This window comes from Microcaecilia unicolor, chromosome 11 (assembly GCF_901765095.1).
Source record: "Microcaecilia unicolor chromosome 11, aMicUni1.1, whole genome shotgun sequence".
Lineage (NCBI taxonomy): Eukaryota > Metazoa > Chordata > Amphibia > Gymnophiona > Siphonopidae > Microcaecilia > Microcaecilia unicolor.
In genome coordinates this window covers 11091846-11112888 of record NC_044041.1, presented here as the reverse complement: position 1 = coordinate 11112888, position 21043 = coordinate 11091846, and the positions used below count along the sequence as shown (strand labels likewise).

The 21043-nt window shown below is 45.7% G+C and overlaps 1 protein-coding gene across 2 annotated transcripts in view; it reads left to right on the top strand.

Moving 5' to 3' along the window:
• SDSL (serine dehydratase like) overlaps nucleotides 1-20578 on the top strand; it is a 70857-nt gene extending 50279 nt beyond the window's left edge. For both annotated transcript variants that reach the window (XM_030219688.1, XM_030219687.1), the window contains 5 exons: nucleotides 7018-7157; nucleotides 15187-15275; nucleotides 15860-16087; nucleotides 16311-16435; nucleotides 20260-20578. In XM_030219688.1, the coding sequence (XP_030075548.1) occupies nucleotides 7018-7157; nucleotides 15187-15275; nucleotides 15860-16087; nucleotides 16311-16435; nucleotides 20260-20453 (776 nt within the window). In that variant the 3' untranslated portion in view covers nucleotides 20454-20578. The remainder of the gene's footprint in view (nucleotides 1-7017; nucleotides 7158-15186; nucleotides 15276-15859; nucleotides 16088-16310; nucleotides 16436-20259) is intronic.
• The last annotated feature ends 465 nt before the right edge of the window (nucleotides 20579-21043 follow it).

Genomic DNA, 21043 nt, shown 5'->3' with positions numbered 1-21043 from the left:
AGAATAAGATATAAGAAGGAAAGGAACTCCATAACCCATGAAAGGAAAGAGAGAAACTTTAGATAAGGTAAACGCGGCAATCCTGTTTCTTCCAGAACAGACGATGTCTCCCCCAGTCCAGTGTTGCCAGATGGAAAAAATTGTTCATGCCCAAAACCAGCCCCAAACTGCCCAAAGTCAATTTGCATATGAATGACATCATTAATAAATATTAATGAGTCAATTTTCATATGAATGACATCATTAATAAATATTAATGAGGCCATTTGCATACAAATGGCATCATTAAGCCCGCTTCCACTGGCCGCGGCTGCGGGAAAACCGAGTCAACCCACGGCCAACGGCCGTGGGAAAAAACCGCCGGTGGGGCAAGAAAAAGCCATCCAAAATCCCGCAACCTGCACGCGGCGTGAAAACCCCCCAGCGGGTCGTGGAAAGGAGCCCAATTGGGCGTGACACCCGCAGCCCTGGCAACAACCCCACATCAGGGACTGGAATAAGAGGAGAAAGCTTGTCGAAACAACCACTTTTTCAGGGAGGATCTAAACTGAGGATAGGACTGTTCATTCCAGTTCTGCCGGAAGGGTATTATTCAAAAGGGCAAGGATGGCACAGAAAAAGGTGGAATGGTGGGTGTTGTGCCTTCCACTCCACCCTCGGGAAAGGCCCTCCCCTCCTCGTAGTGGCAGGAGAGAAGCAGCACTTCTTACCTGTGCTGTGCTGTTTTTCAGAGGAGACAAGAGAAACAAAAGAAAGTCCTTTCATTTTTCATTTCTTTTCAGCTGCCATTTTTGGTTTTACCTGGCCAAAAAGCTTTGTATCCCTTCCCCTCTCTGGGGGGCCTCTTGGACCTTCACAGGCTCCCAAGACCTCCCTGAATCCCTCAGACCCATCCCAGACCTCCCATGCATCTTCTGCCCTTTTTAAAAGCATGCGGTTCGACCCAAGGCCACTGGTGTTTTAGCATAGTAACACAGTAGATGACGGCAGATAAAGACCTGAACGATCCATCCAGTCTGCCCAACAGTCACATTCATTATCAATTCATGATTAAACCAACAATGAGCTTGATATAAAGTATGGATACTTGATCCTGATATGTCTGTGCCGTATATAGGACACGGACTGCAGAATTTGCCCAGTACTAGCCATAGGAGCCAACTTTTCAAAATTATTGGGGGTGCTAAGCCCAGTGGAAATAACACTTCCTTGGCCACATACAAGGAATGTTCTCATTATTGGGGGTGCTCAAGCACCCACAGAGTCGGCTCCTATGGTACTAGCCCTATGTTCCAACTACTGGAGTCCAGTGCAGTCCATCCGGATATTTCTATGCCAAATATTTTTATTTATTTATTGCATTTGTATCCCACATTTTCCCACCTTTTTGCGGGCTCAGTGTGGCTTACAATACATTATGAATGATGGAAATACAGTTTGTTACAATTCGGTTATGGATTACATTGTGAAGAGTTATACGAGACAAAATCAAAGTATCGTTAAGGAATATATCAATGGAAAAGAACATTGGAAGGAAAACAACGGGAAACTAGAGGGTCTGAGGACAATATATAATATATAATAACGAAAAACATATGGTATACATTTTCTGTGATTAAAGGTATGAGTGTGGTGAGATTTCAGGATTGAGAATTCATAAGTGGATGTGTTGTTGTATAACTGAACAGTGAGTGTGGATTTTATATGTTTTGGTTCTTTCCGTAGATTTTATCAAAAAGTTGTGTTTTCAGTAATTTGAGGAAGTTGGTTTGTTCGTAGATCGTTTTCAGTTGCGCGGAAGTGTGTTCCAGAACTGCGTGCTCATGTAGGAAAAGGTTGACGCGTGTAGCGCCTTGTATTTCAGGCCCTTGCAGTTAGGGAAGTGGAGGTTGAGGAAGGTTCGGGATGATCTTTTAGCGTTTCTGGGTGGTAAGTCGATTAACTCAGACATGTAGGCTGGGGCTTTGCCGTGAATGATTTTGTGGACTAATGTGCATACTTTGAAAGTGACGCGTTCCTTGAGTGGGAGCCAGAGCATAGAATTCTGCCCGGCACTGGTTTCTAAGAGCTGGAGTTGCAGATTCTCGCAGTATATGGGGTCACCATACAGGAAGTGCCAGCCCTTGAATTTTGAACGTGCTCACTGGGCTGGCACAGATGGAGAAGAGCGGGGGGGGGGGGGGGGGGGGGCATTTGACAGCCTCCAGTGCAGGAAAGAGGGGCAGGATGCAAGGGGCGGTAGCTGAGGGGGAAAGGCAGACAGATATGAAGGGAGTAGGAAGGAGGCTGTTTTGTACTCACTGTCTCTTTCTGGCCACTGGGATAAAGATAAGCCTTTGGCCAGTCAGGCTCTACACTATGCATCTCCTTGCTCGAAAAGGGGGTACCATCTCACAACATGTAAGTACAAAAAAAGATTTTCTTTCTGCTTTAAATAGTGCCAGCAGCCAGCATGCACTAGAGCCATGATGGCGAACCTATGACATGCGTGTCAGTACTGACACGCTTAGCCATTTTCGGTGACACGCGGCCGCATGTGGCCGCATACAGAGAAGCAGCGGCGTTCCCCGGGGCGGATCGCCGATGCGTCCCCCCCCCAGGTGCAGCGCGACCTCCCCCCCCCCGGCGAAATCACCCCCCCCGGTGCATGTTTACCCGCTGGGGGGGTGCCGTGTGCGCTCCTATTGGCTCCCTCCGAGTCCTCCGCTTGTTCCCTCCCTGCTGCTCCCTCTGCCCCGGCTCCTGCACGGCCGTTAGGGGATCTTTGACCTCACTTCCGGCCGGCGGAGCAGAGAGCAGCGGAATGCCGTGGGGGACGCATCTCTGGGGGCCCTGTGATCGCCATTACCACATAACCACAGCAACCATCATCCAATCTACTGTTCTGGGGTGTCGTGGATTTGTAATTGACCATCATTACTGAGATAGGTGAGGGGGAGGCTGGGAGAGGCGAGGGCATGTGCTATGGGTGCCGTTTCCCGCCATTAGAAATAGCGGCAGCCATCTTAATTTACATAAGGTGGTCAGTTAGGCTAGTTAACCCCTAATTGCCTGCAGGGCTAACAGGCTATCTATAATTCTATCTTCTGTCTCTGCCCCCCTGATGGACAACTCAAAAAATAAAAAACCAAGGTTAAGTAAAGGAAGTGGTAGTAGCAGTAGCCGACCCTTTCAAGAGACATGGACCGAGATGTATGGCATTATAGAAAAAAATGGCAGATCATTTTGCGTTCTATGTACTGAAACGATAGTAAGCAGAACGTGGAATATAAATAGACATTTTGAAACTAATCATTCCCAGCTCTTGAAAAAAAGTGAGGATGAACGGAAGGAATACATTTCCAGGCAGCTACACTTTTATAAGAGCCAATCTAAGTCCATCCTTAAATTTGTAAAAGGTTCTACAAATTTAACATCTGCAAGTTTGAGCATTGCTCACTCCATAGCTCAGCATGGAAAAGCACTCAGTGAGGGAGAATTTATTAAAGAAACTCTCCTAAGATGTGCACCAGTTCTATTTCACGATATGCAGAATAAAGATGCAATTATTAAGAGAATATCTGAGTTACCAGGAAATTTGGAGTGCCTGGATCCGATTACCAGACACTTTTAGCACCCTGAAAAATATAGCAATGGCTTTACTCACAATTTTTCCCTCTACGTAGTTTTGTGAAACCTTATTCTCAGCATTAAATAATATCAAAACCAACAAAAGAAACAGATTGAAAGATGAAGTTAGTAGTGCTTGCTTGGGCTTGAAGTGTACAAAATACCAACCTTCAATTGAAGATTTAGCCAATGAAATTCAGCAACAAAAAAGTCACTAATAGGCAGATTAGTTAAAGAATTCCCCCTCCCCCTCACTTATCTTAGTTCACGGCACCCCACACAAGTTAAATAATATCAAGACCAACAAAAGAAACCGACTGACAGATGAACAAAGAAGTCACTAAGCAGGTAAGTTAAATAAATAGGTTTTGGTTTATTAAATACAGTTATATATTACAATTATACATTTTTGTTATTTAAACTATAAATATCGCGAAATTATGGTTTTTTTCTCGAAGTGACACACCACCCAAGTTATGCTCGGTTTTTTGGCGAATTTTGACACACCAAGCTCAAAAGGTTGCCCATCACTGCACTAGAGGGAGGCTGAGGTGGGAACATACTTGGCCCAGGGACAGACAGAGAAAGAGAGAGAGAAAATAAAATAACTTCTGGAAAAATGGTGATTGGGGAGAGAGAGAGAGAGAGAGAGAGAGAGAGAGAGAGAGAGAGAGAGAGAGAAACTGGTGGATAAAAAAAGATATAGTGGAATTAGAAAAGGTACAGAGAAGGGCGACAAAAATGATAAAGGGGATGGAACGACTTCCCTATGAGGAAAGGTTGAAGCATCTAGGGCTCTTCAACTTGGAGAAAAGACGGCTGAGGGGAGATGTGATAGAGGTCTATAAAATAATGAGTGGAGTTGAACTGGTAGATGTGAATCATTTGTTTACTCTTTCCAAAAATACTAGGACTATGGGGCATTCGATGAAGCTACAAAGTAGTAAATTTAATACGAATCGGAGAAAATGTTCTTCACGCAACGTGTCATTAAACTCTGAAATTCATTGCCAGAGAATGTGGTAACGTCAGTTAGCTTAGCGGGATTTTAAAAAGGTCTGGTCGGCTTCCTAAAGGAAAAGTCCACAGACCATTATTAAATTGACTTGGGGAAACTCCACTGCTTATTTCTGGGATAAGCAGCATAAAATGTATTGAACTTTTTGGGGATCTTGCCAGGTATTTGATCTTGCTGGGCTTGATGGACTTTGGTCTGTCCCAGTGTGGCAATACTTATGTACTTATGATCCTCACTCCTCTGTTTCCTAACTTTTGATTTCTAGTTGACATGACTATTGGTATATCTTGTTTGAATGTTCTGTCGATTTCAGCTCGTACTTGTTTGTTTGTTTCTGTAGTTGGCACATGTACCTGAATAGTTACTTTGATGGGGCTGCTCTTAGACATAAAGAAATTCAAGAGTAGAAATTCAGCCAGCAGCAGATAGCGGGTTTTTTTTAAACGCTAACCATGGCCCAGCTAAATTAGCCCTAGATATTCAGTGCCAGGTCTAGATACCTGTGTCCCCGGTGGTCCGGTGGGGGGGGGGGGCGATGAGGGCAGGAGTAAAGCCGTCCTGCTCCTGCCCCTTGCGGCTGCCTTCAGAAAATGGCTGCCGTGACCTCTCACTCATCATGTAACCCCCCCCCCTACCCAGTGCATTCTGGCTTTGTAGTTCTTAGTGGGTGAAAGGTTGGCCACAGTGACCCACTAAACATTAACCCCCGGATTCTGTATAGTGCGCTTAGATTGAGGTGCCAAAATCGGCGTGGATTCTGTGACACCGTTCGTAACTTAATTGGCTTAACAAGCTAATGAGTGCTGATATCAGCACTTAACAAGCAATAACGAGCACTAATTAGCACTGATTAGAATTTAGGCGCACAACTCGCTAAGCGTATTCTGTAACTTCTAATGTGTGCAGGTGAAAAGGGGCGTGGCTATCGGTGGGGAAATGGGCGTTTTATGGGCGTTCTGAAATGTAGACGCCTAGTTATAGAATATGACCCAGTGTGCCTAAATCTACACGCCAGGACTTATGCCACGTTTTACTTGGTGTAAATGGATGCGCACAGATTTAGGCGCTGAAATATCAACTAAGCGTATTCTAAATCTAGGGTCTGATCATAGAATATGTTTAGTCGGCACTGATTTTAGCACCGATTTTTTTTAGGTGTCATATATAGAATCTCCTCCTACGGGGGTAAATCTAGATTTGGGAGTGTCTATTTAGGCACCCTGAGCATAACTCTATGGTAGGAGCCTATTTCTATAATGGGGAAAGGGACTGGAACTTGATATACTGTCTTAAGTGACTTGCCCAGAGTCACAAGAAGCTGCAGTGGGAATTGAATCCAGTTCCCCAGGATCATAGTCCACTGCACTAACCACTAGGCTACTCCTCCACTAGTAGCATTCCATGTAGAATCTCAAATAGTAGCAACATTCCATGTAGAATCTACAAATAGTTTCAGCATTCCATGTAGAATCTCAAATAGTAGCAACAGAATCTCCAATAGTAGCAACATTCCACGTAGAATCTCAAATAGTAGCAACATTCCATGTAGAATCTACAAACAGTTTCAACATTCCATGTAGAATCTCAAATAGTAGCAACACAATTCCATGTAGAATCTCAAATAGTAGCAACATTCCATGTAGAATCTCAAATAGGGAAAGGGAAATGGGACTTGATATACTGCCTTTCCGTGGTTTTTGCAACTACATTCAAATTGGTTTATATAGTATATACAGGACTTATTTGTACCTGGGGCAATGGAGGGTTAAGCGACTTGCCCAGAGTCACAAGAAGCTGCAGTGGGAATCAAATCCAGCTCCCCAGGATCAAAGTCCACTGCACTAACCACTAGGCTACACCCTGATTCCATTATAGAACCCAAGTGTAACCCGGCATGAGAACACAGAGCTGGTGTAAGTATGGGCACCTAATGTGGCAGGGACATGCCCATGTTCCATACATGTTCCTCCCTGGTGTACACCCCCCTTAGCAAATACCTGCTATGCAAGATAAGTAAGAGCCGGTGGGGGGAGGCGGGGCTAGTGCTGGGCAAGACTTCTATGGTCTGTGCCCTGAAAATGGTAGATACAAATCAAGGTCAGGTATACACATAAAGTAGCACATATGAGTTTATCTTGATGGGCAGACTGGATGGACCGTGCAGGTCTTTTTCTGCTGTCATCTACTATGTTACTATGGTATATTTACAGAACCGTGCTTAGGCCATTGGCATTATTCTCTACTTTTATGCGTGAATGTTAGTACCCAGTTTATAGAGCTGCCCTTCTTGACGTGGTGCATCAGTGAAATGCTCAATGTGCATCCTGTGTCCTAGGTAATATCTTGCTGTCCTGTTGGGCCCAGGGTCATTTCTTCATTTCTCTCTCTAGGAGGCAATGCCGGCCTTGCTGCCGCCTACGCATCGAAAAGTCTTGGGGTTCCGTCTACTATTTTGGTTCCCAGTAGCAGCCCTCATTGTATAGTGGAGAAGCTGAAGGAGCGTGGGGCCAACGTAGAAGTATTTGGAAAGGTAACTGACTGAGAAGTGCATTCCCAGAACTAATCCCCACCTAGAAATAACATTGAAGAGGAGGCGTATTCAGTGTTGTAACGAGGCCCTCTAATGGTAAAGGGAAAAACTGCAGCTTTGGAAAAAATGATTTATTTGTTGACTCTCCTACCCAAGTCCAAGCCGAAGGTGAGCCACGTTCAAGTATAGCAGGCATTTCCCTGTCCTTGGAGGGCTTAAAATCTAAGGGGTTATTTTACTAAGGTATGGAACTCTCAAAATTATTGAATAGTGTTGTATTAAAGTAAAAGGGAAAAGGAAATGGGACTTGATATATCACCTTTCTGAGGTTTTTGCAACTACATTCAAAGTGGTTTACATAAATTCAGGTACTTATTTTGTACCAGGGCCAATGGAGGGTTAAGTGACTTGCCCAGAGTCACAAGGGAGCAGCAGTGGGAATCGAACCCAGTCCCCCAGGATCAAAGTCCACTGCACTAACCACTAGGCTACGCCTCCACTCATTCCACCAATAGGAGCCAACCTCATCAGTGATGTCACAATGGCTTGATTGCCCAATACTTGGCTCACTTCTGATATTGTGATGTCATAAGGGAAATGGGGAAAGGGAAATGGGACTTGATATACCGCCTTTCTGAGGTTTTTGCAACTACCTCGGTTGTCTCACATAACTCTGCACAATGTAATCCATAACCAATTTGTAACAAACTGTATTTCCATCATTCATCTCATATTGTAAGCCACACTGAACCCTCAAAAAGGTGGGAAAATGTGGGATACAAATGCAATAAATAAATAAATACCTCCAAAGTGGTTTACATATATTCAGGTACTTACTTTGTACCAGGGGCAATGGAGGGTTAAGTGACTTGCCCAGAGTCACAAGGAGCTGCAGTGGGAATCAAACTCAGTTCCCTAGGATCAAAGTCCATTGCAGTAACCACTAGGCTACTCCTCCACAAGTCAGCACCAGAAAATCTGCAAATGTTCCACAATTATGAAACACTAAGTTTAGAAACTCTCCTTGAACATTTAAGTACTTTTTTTTGACAAAAATCTTTTTTGGAGAAAATGGAGACCTCAGAGATCCAAGGAACCAACAACCTCAGACATACCAAGCTTTGTAAAATCAATGTCGATATTCAGTTTCTTTCATTGGTCTCCAAAAAAACTCCTTTACTATTTAATGTACAGAGCTTAAATGTGCTTATTGAACGAAAAAATAATTTAGATGGTGACAAAAACCCTAAAAAAATATATACCAACATTGAAACAGCACTTAAGTTCAACGGGGCCACCGTTTCACCCGTTATGGTTTCATCGGGAAATGGTGCTGTTGCAGCATAAATAGTTCAAGTCACCGACTTTTCATTATATACTTTTTTCTGTAAAAGAAGAAGAATCCTTTAACATGAGGAACCTTGCATTCAACTGTTTACCTTATATTCCACGTTACACATACTTCTCATGAACCTTTTTCCTCATTCAAAAAAAAATGGCGTTCATACGTCACGCACCAACTTTCTGATATTTAAAGTCTCCATGACATCATTTCCTTTCCACCAGAATCATTGGGAATCAATCTGAAATGCTAATAAAATACATACATGCCAGTCTGTAGTGTTATTTAAACCATTTGGTTCAAGAGTTCTCAATCGGAAAATCCAATTTTGTTCACATCTTTGTAATTTTAATTTGCGATTACCACCTCGTTTAGTCATCATTGATTTACTGCTGCCATAAAATTGCCTTTTTTCCAATTATTTTCATTAATAGCCACACAATAATGTTATCCAAGAAGGCAAATTCAAATAGAAATAGACAAGATTGCTGGGATCAAATATGCATAAATTCTAACAAAAAGGTCCCCACAAACCAAGAAGATTCTCAAACACAGGGCTTTTTTGAGGGGGTTCTTGGGGGTACTGAGTACCGGCTCCTTTTCCATTGCAGGGCCGGTCAAACCCGATAAGCGGAGTAAGCACTGCAGGGGGGGCGCCTGCCTTCAAGGGTGCTGCTGCTGCGCTGCACCGCCATACCGCGCAGCCCTTGGGGGTTTAAATCTTTAATTTACCTCCGTCCCAGTAGCCGCGTCATTTGAAAGCCCTGCCCGTCTCTAGCCTTCCCTCCCTTCGTGAGTTTGTTCCGCAGAGTCCCGCCTTCTGACGTCATTTCCTCGAGGGCGGGACTGAGGGAATGAACTCACGAAGGGAGGGAAGGCTAGAGACGGGCAGGGCTTTGAAATGACGCGGCCACTGGGATGGAGGTAAATTAAAAAAGATTTAAACCATGCAGGGTGGGAAGAAGAAAAAGTGGGATGTTGGGGGGGAGAAGAGGGCGGGCAGGTGGCCATAAATGGGAGGGGGATGGGGCAAAGGAGAATCGCTGGAAAGGGGCAGGGTGGGAGAAGAGAGAAAGGAGATGCTGGGGGGAGGCACCAACTCATAGTCTGCAGGGGGGCTCCAGAGACCCTAGGACCAGCCCTGTTCCATTGTCTGCTAAAATTGACCCATGGTCCCCAAGTTATAATGAAAGAGCTCAGGCTCTACACACCAGTTCTGCCTTTTCATAGATTCTGTGACTGGTTGCAGGGGGCCTGGTCATTGTGGGGTGGGTCCCTCAGTGATCATCCCACCCCTGAAGGGTGGCCAGGCATTTGAGTACCGGCACCTTTTTTGCTAGAAAACACGCACTGCTCAAACATAACATATAAATGTACGGAATCTCGTAACCCTTGTTGAGTATGGTGCAAGGGGAACGCCTTGAAACGGCTTTATCGCACAACACGTGTCGGCACGGATTCCCCTTTGTTTCAACTGTTCAGATAAGTGAAGTTACAACTTTTTTATTAGAAGCAAACTTATGATATGAAATAGATTGTGATGAATAAAAAGAATGAAGAACGAAGTGATTGATGGGACCAATGAAAACTATGATGCAATTTGAGCTCCCTTGAAGGAACTGCATCACTGACAAACCATATCTAACATTTAGATGTTATGTTTGAGAACTTTCTTGGTTTGTGCATTCAATAATGTTGTCACAGTGCACAGCCATTTTCAAAAACTGCTGCATGAGCAATTACCACCCCTATTTTTTAGGCGATGAGGGCTCCCGCGTTATTTAGTTATTTGTTACATTTGTACCCCGCGCTTTCCCACATGTTGCAGACTCAATGCGGCTTACATAGTAAATACATACAATTACAAAGTCTGGAGAAGAATTGTAGTAAACGAGTTAAAGATGGGATAACAAAAAGGAAAAGAGATAGGGAAGGAATATAACTTATTTTCCGCCAGAATTGTCATACCCACACTAGCCCACTCCTCAAGTCACTTCACTGGCTCCCTGTCCGCTTCCGCATTCAGTTTAAACTTCTCGTACTGACCTTTAAATGCATCCACTCTGCAGCCCCCCATTACCTCTCCACTCTCATCTCTCCCTACATTCCTCCCCGTGACCTCCGCTCACTGGACAAATCTCTCTTGTCGTCCCCCTTCTCCTCCACTGCTAACTCCAGGCTTTGCTCCTTTTCTCTTGCGGCACCTTATGCCTGGAATGGACTTCCTGGACCTATACGTCTAGCTCCATCTCTACCTGTTTTCAAATCTATGCTAAAAACCCACCTTTTCACTGCTGCTTTTTAGCTCCTAGCCACTACTCAATTGCCCTCCCCTTGCCCCTTCCTTCCTTCTCACCCATTACTTCCCTCACCCGTAACTGTCTTGTCTGTCTGTATTATTTAGATTGTAAGCTCTTTTGAGCACCTGATACAAAATCAGGTGTTCAGCGCTGCGTGCGTCTGGTAGCGTTATACAAATGCTAATAATAATAATGGTAAGGAAAGATAGAGGGAAGTAGTAAGGAGTAGGATCAAGTAGCTGGTTTGAAATTTAATTACAGTCATTTGGGTAAGTTTTTTTAAAGAGGTGGGTCTTCAACATTTTCCTGAAGGGTAGATGGTCATTGATTTTCCGGATGGGTCTTGGCAGAGCTTTCCAAAGCTGGCTGCCCAAGAAGGAGAAACTAGACACTAATTATCTGTGCGCTAATCAGTTAGCATGCAGTAATGTAGATACGCTAATTTCATAGTGCAGGAACATGTACTGTCCACCCCTGAAAGAAAATATTTTCTGTGTGGTAAATGAAAAATACAGCTGCCCTCTGGACTGACAGGATGGAGTCTGTCCAGAGGACAGCTAACGTACTGGTAAGCGGTCTTGGACATAAAACATATGGGGACAGGCTTATAACCTCAACATGTATACGTTGGAAGACAGGAGGGAGAGAGGAGACATGACAGAAACGTTTAAATATCTCAAGGGCATTTATGTACAGGAAGAGAGCCTTTTTCAAATGAAGGAGAGCTCTGGAATGAGGGGGGCATTGGATGAAGTTAAGAGGAAATAGGCTTAGGAGGAATCTAAGAAAGTATTCGTTCATGGAAAGGGTGGTGGAAGCATGGAATGGCCTCCCGGTGGAGGTTGTGGAGACGAGGACTGTAACAGAATTGAAAAAAGCTTGGGACAAGCACGTGGGATCCCTTAGGAAAAGGAAGAGTTATGGAGGATGGGCAGACTGGCTGGGCCATTTGACATTTATCTGCCATCATGTTTCTATTTTTTTTGCTGCATTATGAGCCAGATCTATATATGGTGCTTAAAAAATCCACGTGGAAAACATTTCTGCCTGAGCATCAGGGGCGAAGCCAGACTTCAACGGTAGGGGGGTCCAGAGCCGAGGTGAGGGGGCACATTTTAGCCCCCCCGGTGCCTCCGACTCCTCCCCCATTGCCAACACCTCCCCCCCACCCACCATTGCCGATACCTCCAACAACTTTGAACCCCCCCGCCGATGACCCTCTCGACCCCCCCCTGCCCGCTGTCGGCTACCTTTGCTGGGGGGGGGGGACCCCAGCCCCTGCCAACCAAGGTCCTGTTCTTCAGGCGCAAGGCTTCGTTCTGTTTCTGTGAGTCTGACGTCCAGGACGTCAGACTCAGTCAGAAACCAAACGAAGGAAGAAGACTTCGGCTGGCGGGGGTTGGGGTCCCCCGCCAGCAAAGGTAGCAGGCAGCGGGTTGGCGGCGGGAGGGGTGTTGAGAGGGTCGCTGGCAGGGGGGTACAGGGCCAAATCTATGGGGGCCCAGGCCCCCAAGGTCCCATAGCAGCTACGCCCCTGCTAAGCATGTTGTATATACGGCACATAGATTTAGGCGCGGTATATAGAATACTCTCATTATTGCTTGTTAAGAGCTGTTAACAACGCTGAATGGCTTGTTAAGCACCTTTTCCATTGTCTACTAAAATTGACCCATGGACCCCAAGTTTTAATGAAAGAGCTCAGGCGCTATACACCGATTCTGCCTTGTCATAGATTCTGTGACTGGTTGCAGGGGCCCTGGCTATTGTGGGTAGGTCCTTCAGTGATCACCCCACCCCTGAAGGGTGGCCTGGCATTTGAGTACCGGCACCTTTTTTGCTAGATAAAATGCACTGCCCGCGCGTTACCCTTCCCGTACCTTTGTAATAGGGCGCCTGTAATACTAATGCTTCAGTTCTAACCTTTCTGTACTTCTTCAAAGGATCTTAAGTTATGAGCTACTAAGTCAAATTCAAAACTAAAATTATGCTGCCACCTTGTGGTTGGCTGGATGCATAGGTTTTCTGGGAGAACATTAATATTCCTCTTTTCTACCAATGCTGAAAATTAGTTTGCTGTCGGTTCAATGGTTCAGGACATGTTTTCATTTTCACCCAATTTGAGGGTGGATCCCTCCATTTTCTGGGATAATTTCTTGGAGTGGAGGAGTTACCTAATGGTTAGAGCAGTGAACTGAAAAGCACAGGGTTGAAATCCCACAGCTGCTCCTTGTGATTGTGGACAAGTCACTTAACCATTCATTGCCTATTCAAAAACATCTATCCAGAGAGCAGCATAGAGATATTAAGCAGCAGTATTGGTAGGTCACTTGCCTACTAAACCCCTGCTCCTCAACCCCCCTCCATCCCCCCACGGTTCAACATCACTCTCTCTCTCTCTGCTCTCTCGTCCCCTGGGTCTAGGGTTACCATATTTTGTCCTCTCAAAAAGAGGACACATGTCCCCCGCCCCTTTCACATCCTCGCCCCGCCCCCTGCCACATATTCCCCTCCCCTCCCCCTGGATCACATATTCCCCTCCCCTGCCCCCTGTCACCCCCCCTCCCCTAACTTACTATCTACTGCCCTGGTGGTCTAGTGACCTCTTCGGGGCAGGAAAGAGCCCCCTCTTTCCTGCCCGGAGCTCTGTCCTTGCCCTGCATCCTGTTGCTGTGACAGTCTTGGGATTCAAAATGGCCACCGAGATTTGAAGTCTGTGGCTGTCAGCTCGGCTGGTTCCCTGCTCCCTCTGCTGTTACTTCCTGTTCTGGGGCAGTGAGAGCAGGGAACCAGCGGAGCCGACAGCCGAATGGCTGCTCCCAATACTGCAATAGGTAAGAAGAATGCACCGGGGGGGGGGGGGGGGCTTGGAGGTGATGCACTGGGGGGAAAACGGTGATGCGCTGGGAAGGGGACGCTGCACCTGGTGTGTTGTGCTGCACCAAGGGGGCACGGATGATGCTGCACCCGGGGGGAGGGGGTGCACAGTGGCGATCCAGCGCGGGTGGCAGCCGACCAAGGAACGCCACTGGTTTCAGGATCTGAAGACCCGTATTTTTATGCATAAGTTGTTTTATGGCCTTTCTCCAGTTATTCACTATGGGAACAACAGTTCATTCCTTCACGTCTAAGGACCGTTGCTTGTTGTAGCGTACGCAGTGCGTGCCAACTGCTATTTACCACTGGGTAAGAAGCCCACGGTAGAAAATAGAAAATGATTTTCTACCATGGGATTCTGCGCACAACAAATTTGGAATTACTGCCCGGCTCATGCGCTAACCAGGTGGTAGTGTCAATTTGGCGTACGCTGTACATGCGTAGGCCCTCCCGCCCCCTTGTATTAGGATAGTTATGATCAGTTACGTATAATTAGATTTTTTTGTATTTTACTTCCTAGTGATGGCCTAGCTCGTATCTAAATTGTAATCCACATGATCCTTAGTTGGTATACAGTGGAATATAAATTCTGTTGTATTGTATTGCTGTATGATGTAAAAACCTTAATAACCTGGATGTGCTACATATCCAGCTCTATTCGATTCTGCTTTTAACTCCTAACCTTTACTCACGTGTCCAGTACTCATTTTTTATCATTCCCAACTTAGTAATTCCCTTATTTCTTATTTGTCCTGTTTGTCTGTCCTAATTAGATTGTAAGCTCTGTCGAGCAGGGACTGTCTCTTCATGTTCAAGTGTACAGCACTGCGTATGTCTAGTAGCGCTATAGAAAAGATAAGTAGTAGTAGTAGTAGTCTTTGGGATTCCGGAATCTTGCTCTTTGGGATTCTGCACAGAATCTTGCAACTCTTTGGTGTTCCGGAATCTTGCTACTCTTTGGGATTCCGGAATCTTGCTCTTTGGGATTCTGCACAGAATCTTGCAACTCTTTGGGGTTCCGGAATCTTGCTACTCTTTAAGGTTCCGGAATCTTGCTACTCTTTGGGATTCCGGAATCTTGCTACTCTTTGTCCTTATCCCTTATTTGTCCTGTTTATCTGTTCTAATTAGATTGTAAGCTCTGTCGAGCAGGGACTCCCTCTTCATGTCCAGCGTACAGCGCTGCGTATGTCTAGTAGCGCTATAGAAAAGATAAGTAGTAGTAGTAGTAGTCTTTGGGATTCCGGAATCTTGCTCTTTGGGATTCTGCACAGAATCTTGCAACTCTTTGGTGTTCCGGAATCTTGCTACTCTTTGGGATTCCGGAATCTTGCTACTCTTTGTCCTTATCCCTTATTTGTCCTGTTTGTCTGTCCTAATTAGATTGTAAGCTCTGTCGAGCAGGGACTCCCTCTTCATGTCCAGTGTACAGCGCTGTGTACGTCTAGTAGTGCTATAGAAGTGATAAGTAGTAGTAGTAGTATTCATTTCCCTTGTTGTGTGTGGACTGTAGGTCTGGGATGACGCCAATGCGAAGGCACTGGAATTAGCCAAGGCAGAGGGCTGGACCTACATCCCACCCTTCGACCATCCCCTCGTCTGGTAAGGAGCCTCAGATGGCGTTTACATTCTCATCCGTGCAGACCCCAAGTAGGTAAAGCTTCCAGTGACTCCCACCTGAAGTAACATCTTCCATCGACTGTTCCAGTGCTCTAGCCCAGTGTTTCCCAAGTTGGCACTGGAGTACCCCCTTGCCAGTCAGGTTTTTAGGGTATCCACGATGAATATGCATGAGGTTGATTTGCATACACTGTCTCAATTGTATGCAAATCTCTTTCATGCATATTTATTATGGATATCCTACTCCTCGGACAGCATCTTTCTTCATAGAGAACACTTCTTGGTGTGTTTGGCATTAAAACATTTTAACACATGCAAATTCGATTGTATGCACATTAATCCATAGGGTAATGTGCATTAAATCAATTCTGCATGCACTGAAACAAACTGAATGCATGTTAATGAATGTACATCACTAGGATAAGTATGGAGAATCCCTAACTACCAAGACGCAACAGGTAAACAGCTCAAATGGGGTCTACGAGCAGAAGGTAAACTGGCAAGACCTGAGGAATCTGGGGGACCTGGGGGACCAGCATCACTTCTATGTTCTGCTTTTTCCTCAGGGAAGGCCATTCCAGTATTACGAGAGAGCTGGAAGACTCACTTCACACCAAACCAGGAGTCATCGTTCTCGCAGTAGGCGGGGGTGGTCTTCTAGCTGGCGTAGTGGCTGGCATGAGAGAGGTGGGCTGGTCTGATGTGCCCATCATTGCCATGGAAACCAAAGGAGCCGACTCCCTGAACGCTGCTATCAAGGCTGGGAAGTTGGTCACGCTGCCGGACATAACCAGGTTGGTAGTAGGTTTCACTTCTGCTGTCGCTCCGTTCTCTCTTCTCATGGTCTTGCTCTGATTCTGTTGTGTTGATGGCCATCTTCTTCATGCCAGTGCTTTCTACACTAATTACAAGAATGCAGATTCCCGGATATGTCTGACCCTTGCCTCTCTGTCACCGTAATGTCTGCATGTACTAGGTGCGATTCAGGGATGATTTTTCTCTCTCTTTTTCTGCCAGCATTGCAAAGTGCTTAGGAGCAAAGACAGTAGCAGAACGGGCATTGCAGTGTGCCAAGGAGTGCCAGCTCATTTCTTTGGTGGTGGATGATCGGGAAGCCCTGAATGCCATTGAGCGGTTTCTGGGTGAGTGAGAAGAAAAAATGTGAGAAATAAGCTGCTGGCAATACTTTTTCGAGAACTGACTTAATAGATTCAGGAAACGTTCTGGGTATGACACGTTGACCTTGTGTTGTCAGAATAACACAGAATCGATTAATATCTTGGTGACAGGCTTTTAAGAGCTGTGCCCCTTTCGTCATTAACGGGTCTCTCTTCTTAGCATTTTCCAGCACCAGATGAGCGGAGGTGGCACAACCAGGAGATGTCAGCAAGGAAATCTTTATTTTGGCTATAACCCAACTTGGCCAAGCTTTGGCAAAAATGTCTGCATCAGGGGTCCCATGATTTCCCAAGAATTAGCTTTAAATTAAAGAACGCATTGCCTTCAAAATCTGCACTATGGTTCACAAAATCATCTACGGCAAAGCACCGGGATACATGACAGACCTGATCGACCTACCAACTAGAAACGCATCCGAATCAACACGAACCTATCTAAATCTCCACTACCCAAGCTGCAAAGGACTCAAATACAAATCAACTTAAGCGTCCAGTTTTTCCTACGTAAGCACACAACTGTGGAACGCAATACCAAAAGCCTTGAAAACTACATACCACCACTTACACTTCAGAAAAACACTTAAGACCCACCTGTTTAAAAAGGCATACCCTACCGACCCAACGTAAATGCCTGATCTCTGCGACACAACTTTAAAGTTCGTAATGGTCATCACACAACTCTCCCGTTGTATGATTCCTTTATGTGGTCCTACCACATGAACGTTATCCTACCACAACATCACTTTGTATTTGTTTACCCCGGAGTCTGAAACACCACTCCGGTACTATGTAAGCCACATTGAGCCTACATATAGGTGGGAAAATGTGGGATACAAATATAACAAATAAATAAATAAATGTTTGTTTCCCACCTTTCAATTGAAATAGAGAAACTCCTTTCTGATTATGGAGCTTCTTGCCGTCAAGTGAAACACTGTTAGTTTTGCATCACAAAAGGAACTTTTCTGTTTTGAAGACCTGCCTTAAGTCAGTGCTGGAGAGAGTGTGATACAACTATGCAAGTTGTCTTTTTTATCTTTGAAGCCACATTGAGCCTGCAAAAAGGTGGGATAATGTGGGGTACAAATGCAATAAATAATAATGCTACACATTCAATAATTGACTATGACAAATGCACTTCTTCTATTTTCTGTGGCCATTGGAAATTTGGATATCAACGTTTGCTCCTGATCCAGGCGTTAGCTGAAACTTGGCTGTGTCGGCCAAGTGAATATGCTCCTCTTGAACAAAGAGATCATGACCATTCTGCTGTTTCTTGTGATTGATATCCAACTCTACGTTCCGTCTGTGGTTTGTGTGTTGGGCTTTAACTCTACCTTTGACTGTTTTTAAAAACCTTTCGGTGCATTCTCACTACATTCTCACGCTGCCTACACACTTTTTGGAAGTTGATGTGACCTCCAAATTTGACGAACTTTTTGATACGCCAACAACTGATCCAGCTTCTATCTCAATGTTGCACAAAAGGCTATTAATGAGTAGACCACCAAAGAATCTCGAAAAGTTGGCCAGGAAGTGGACGGCAGATATACAGAAACAGATTAGTATAGACGTATTAAGGAGCAGCTTGAGGCAGATCAGGGGACGGATTAGTAGCGCGGAATTGAGGGAATGCCAAGGAAGAAGTATTTACAGGGCATACACTTCATTGTCGAGATTATATCAAATGGGTAGGGCGGAATCATCGGCTTGTGGTAGGTGTGGAGATCCCAATCATAACTATTATCATGCTATGTGGGCTTGTGCAGCGATATCCGCTTACTGGGAGCAAATAGCGAAGTTCTTAGGCGAAATCCTGGGGCGGAGGATGACATTGACACCGGAAACGGCCCTTTTGGGGGTCGACTTACTGAAGGGGAAAGGTACCGTTAGTCATAACCTGCTAATCTTTAAAGCATGTCTCGTGGGAAAAAAATGCATTTTAGTTAACTGGATACATTTAGAGGCACCATTGTTTTGGCAATGGCGCAACAGGTGGCATGCGTTGCTGCTAATGGAGCTGCGAGATTCATATTATAAACCCAAAACACAGCGTAAATTCTACTTAATATGGGAATCATATATCAATGCTTTAGCCCCTAGGGCCCGAAGTTCCATCCTTAATCGACTGAGCTTGGACCCAGCGAAGTTAGCTACGGGTTTTAGATAGTGAATAGGTCAATTTCCCTGGGCTATTGGAGATATGTAGCTGCCTGGAAGGGGGGTGGACAAAGGGGGGAGGGAGGTTACAGGGGGGAGGAATATTAGAGGGGTAAGGAAGGGCAGACGGGGGGGGGGGGGAGGTAGCTGGGAGTAGGGAGGGAGGAAGCTAAAGAGAAAAGTGATGGCTACCTCTATGTTATGATTACAAGTTGTTCATTTGTTTCCTGATGTATCTTGAACATAGCGTATGAATATTGTATTGTCTGTGATAGGTCATCAATAAAATTGTTTAAAACTAAAAAACCTTTCGGTGCATATTCCCCAGTATGGAGTTTGAACATGCAAACTCTGTGGATACTTACGTACCACTGGTTCGAAAACTGACTACTAGGCCCAAAGGTTCATAAGAATCCACTGAATTTGCAGGTGCAACTTCCGTGATGGGAAGTATACACCGGGAGCTTTCACCAGGCATACTTCCGAAAGCCATTTGCCTGGGTAAGTAGCTATTCACTTGGATATATATGTATAGGATAAAAATTCAACCATTGGCCGCTATCCCTGATCCTGAACTGCCTAAGCCAGGGCTCCCCAAGCCTTTTCGGTTTGTGGCACCCCCTGGCCATGTGGGTTTCTGCGGCATGCCCCCCGGCCACGTAGGTCTCCGCACCCTCCCCTGGCCACATTGGTCTACACCCCCTCCCCCACCTTGGAGGCCCAGGTCCGGGGAATTTTGTCCCCCCTGCCCCCCCCCCCATCTCGGCGGCTATGCTATTAAGGAACAGATTCTTTCTGATTTATCAACATTTTCCTTAATGATATGAGTGATTTGATTTTATCTGGCCGCTATTGCAACATATAACAATAGATAGTTGCTTGGGATAACGGCACTTAATGGCATAAGTGTCAACTCTATCCCTAGACCGCCCGCAAAATAGCCGGCTTCGAGTATAGCGGTTAGTTAAATGGTACTAACTGGTTAAGTGCCGTTAAATATCAGTGGATAGCCCAGCACAGAATGTTTAACTGACCAGAAGCTGTTCCTGCCTGGCTGAATCTCTTTGAATATTGACCTCCTATATATCTATATCTAAATATATATCCCCCGATGTTCAAAAGCATGTAACCAGCCAGGATCGGCACCTGGCCGGTTAAATGCCCCATAACCAGCTATCCACAAATTTTCAGCAGGACCTGGCTGGCCATGACCTGCTGAAAATTCACAGTTAGCGGCTATATCACGCTGATTTTCAATGCATTGCTGGCTAAATTTGGTGGCCATATTTGGCCGCGTGAATACCGGGCCTATCTTTGGCTGGTTCAAAGTTAACTGGCCAGTGCTGAACATCGGCAAAAGAAAACAGATATTGCATTGAATATTCAGGCTCACTCCCGCGGTCTGAATATCAGGCCCATAGAGTTTGTTTATTTTTCAGTATTTGTGCAGAAAGTATAACCAGTAGCAAGGGAAATCAACTAATAGCTTTTGTTTTCATGTCTTTTCCCTTCTCGTTTTCTTTGTCTCCTCCCCTTGCTATTTTTGGATCTGTTTTGCCCCTTTTTTTTGCTTTTCCTCGATCTTCTACTTCTTCTTATCCTGGTCTTTTTTCTTACCCTGTCTCTAGATGAAGAACGGATGCTGGTGGAGCCGGCCTGTGGTGCTGCGTTGGCCGCTGTTTACTCAGGCTATATCCAGCGCTTGCAGGAGGAAGGTCGCCTGAGCCGGGACCTGGATCCCATTGTGATGATTGTGTGCGGGGGCAGCGCCATCAATCTGGCTCAGCTCAAGGCCTTCAGGACTGAGCTGGGGATGGACTGACTGTGTCAGTTTGCGCCAGAATATACAGACCTCTGGTGGATACAGTCCTATGTGGCAAGATCAGGTCAAAGTTATAGATTAGATATATGAATTAAATAAATAATGGGTGTGACACAAACTTACACTTCCTGTCTGCCTCTGTCACGGTTGTGAGTTCTTTGTACCAAATGGAGCACTGCTGAGTGCGAGGATACACACCCTGACTCTGCTTGGCGGCCGAGCAACCCCGAGGTTCACCTGCGGTGACCGCCATTCCCCATAGGTTGAGCCCCCAGGTGCGGGCAGCCGACAGGACGTACTTAGAGAGAAGGTGAGAGGGGCGCTGAGGAAACCAGCCGGAAGAAAGTAGAAGGGAGTGACCTGGGTCAGTGGCGTTCCTAGGGGCGCTGACACCCAGGGCGGATCGCCGATGCGCCCCGCCCCCCCGGGTGCAGCGCCCCCCGTGCAGTGTGACCCCGCCCCGGTGAAAGAACACCCCCCCACCCCAGCGAAAGAACCCCTTCACCCGGGGTGCACATCGCTGGGGGGGGGGGGGGGTGCCGTGCGCCGGTCAGCGTTGTTCGTTTCCATGCTCCCTCTGCCCCGGAACA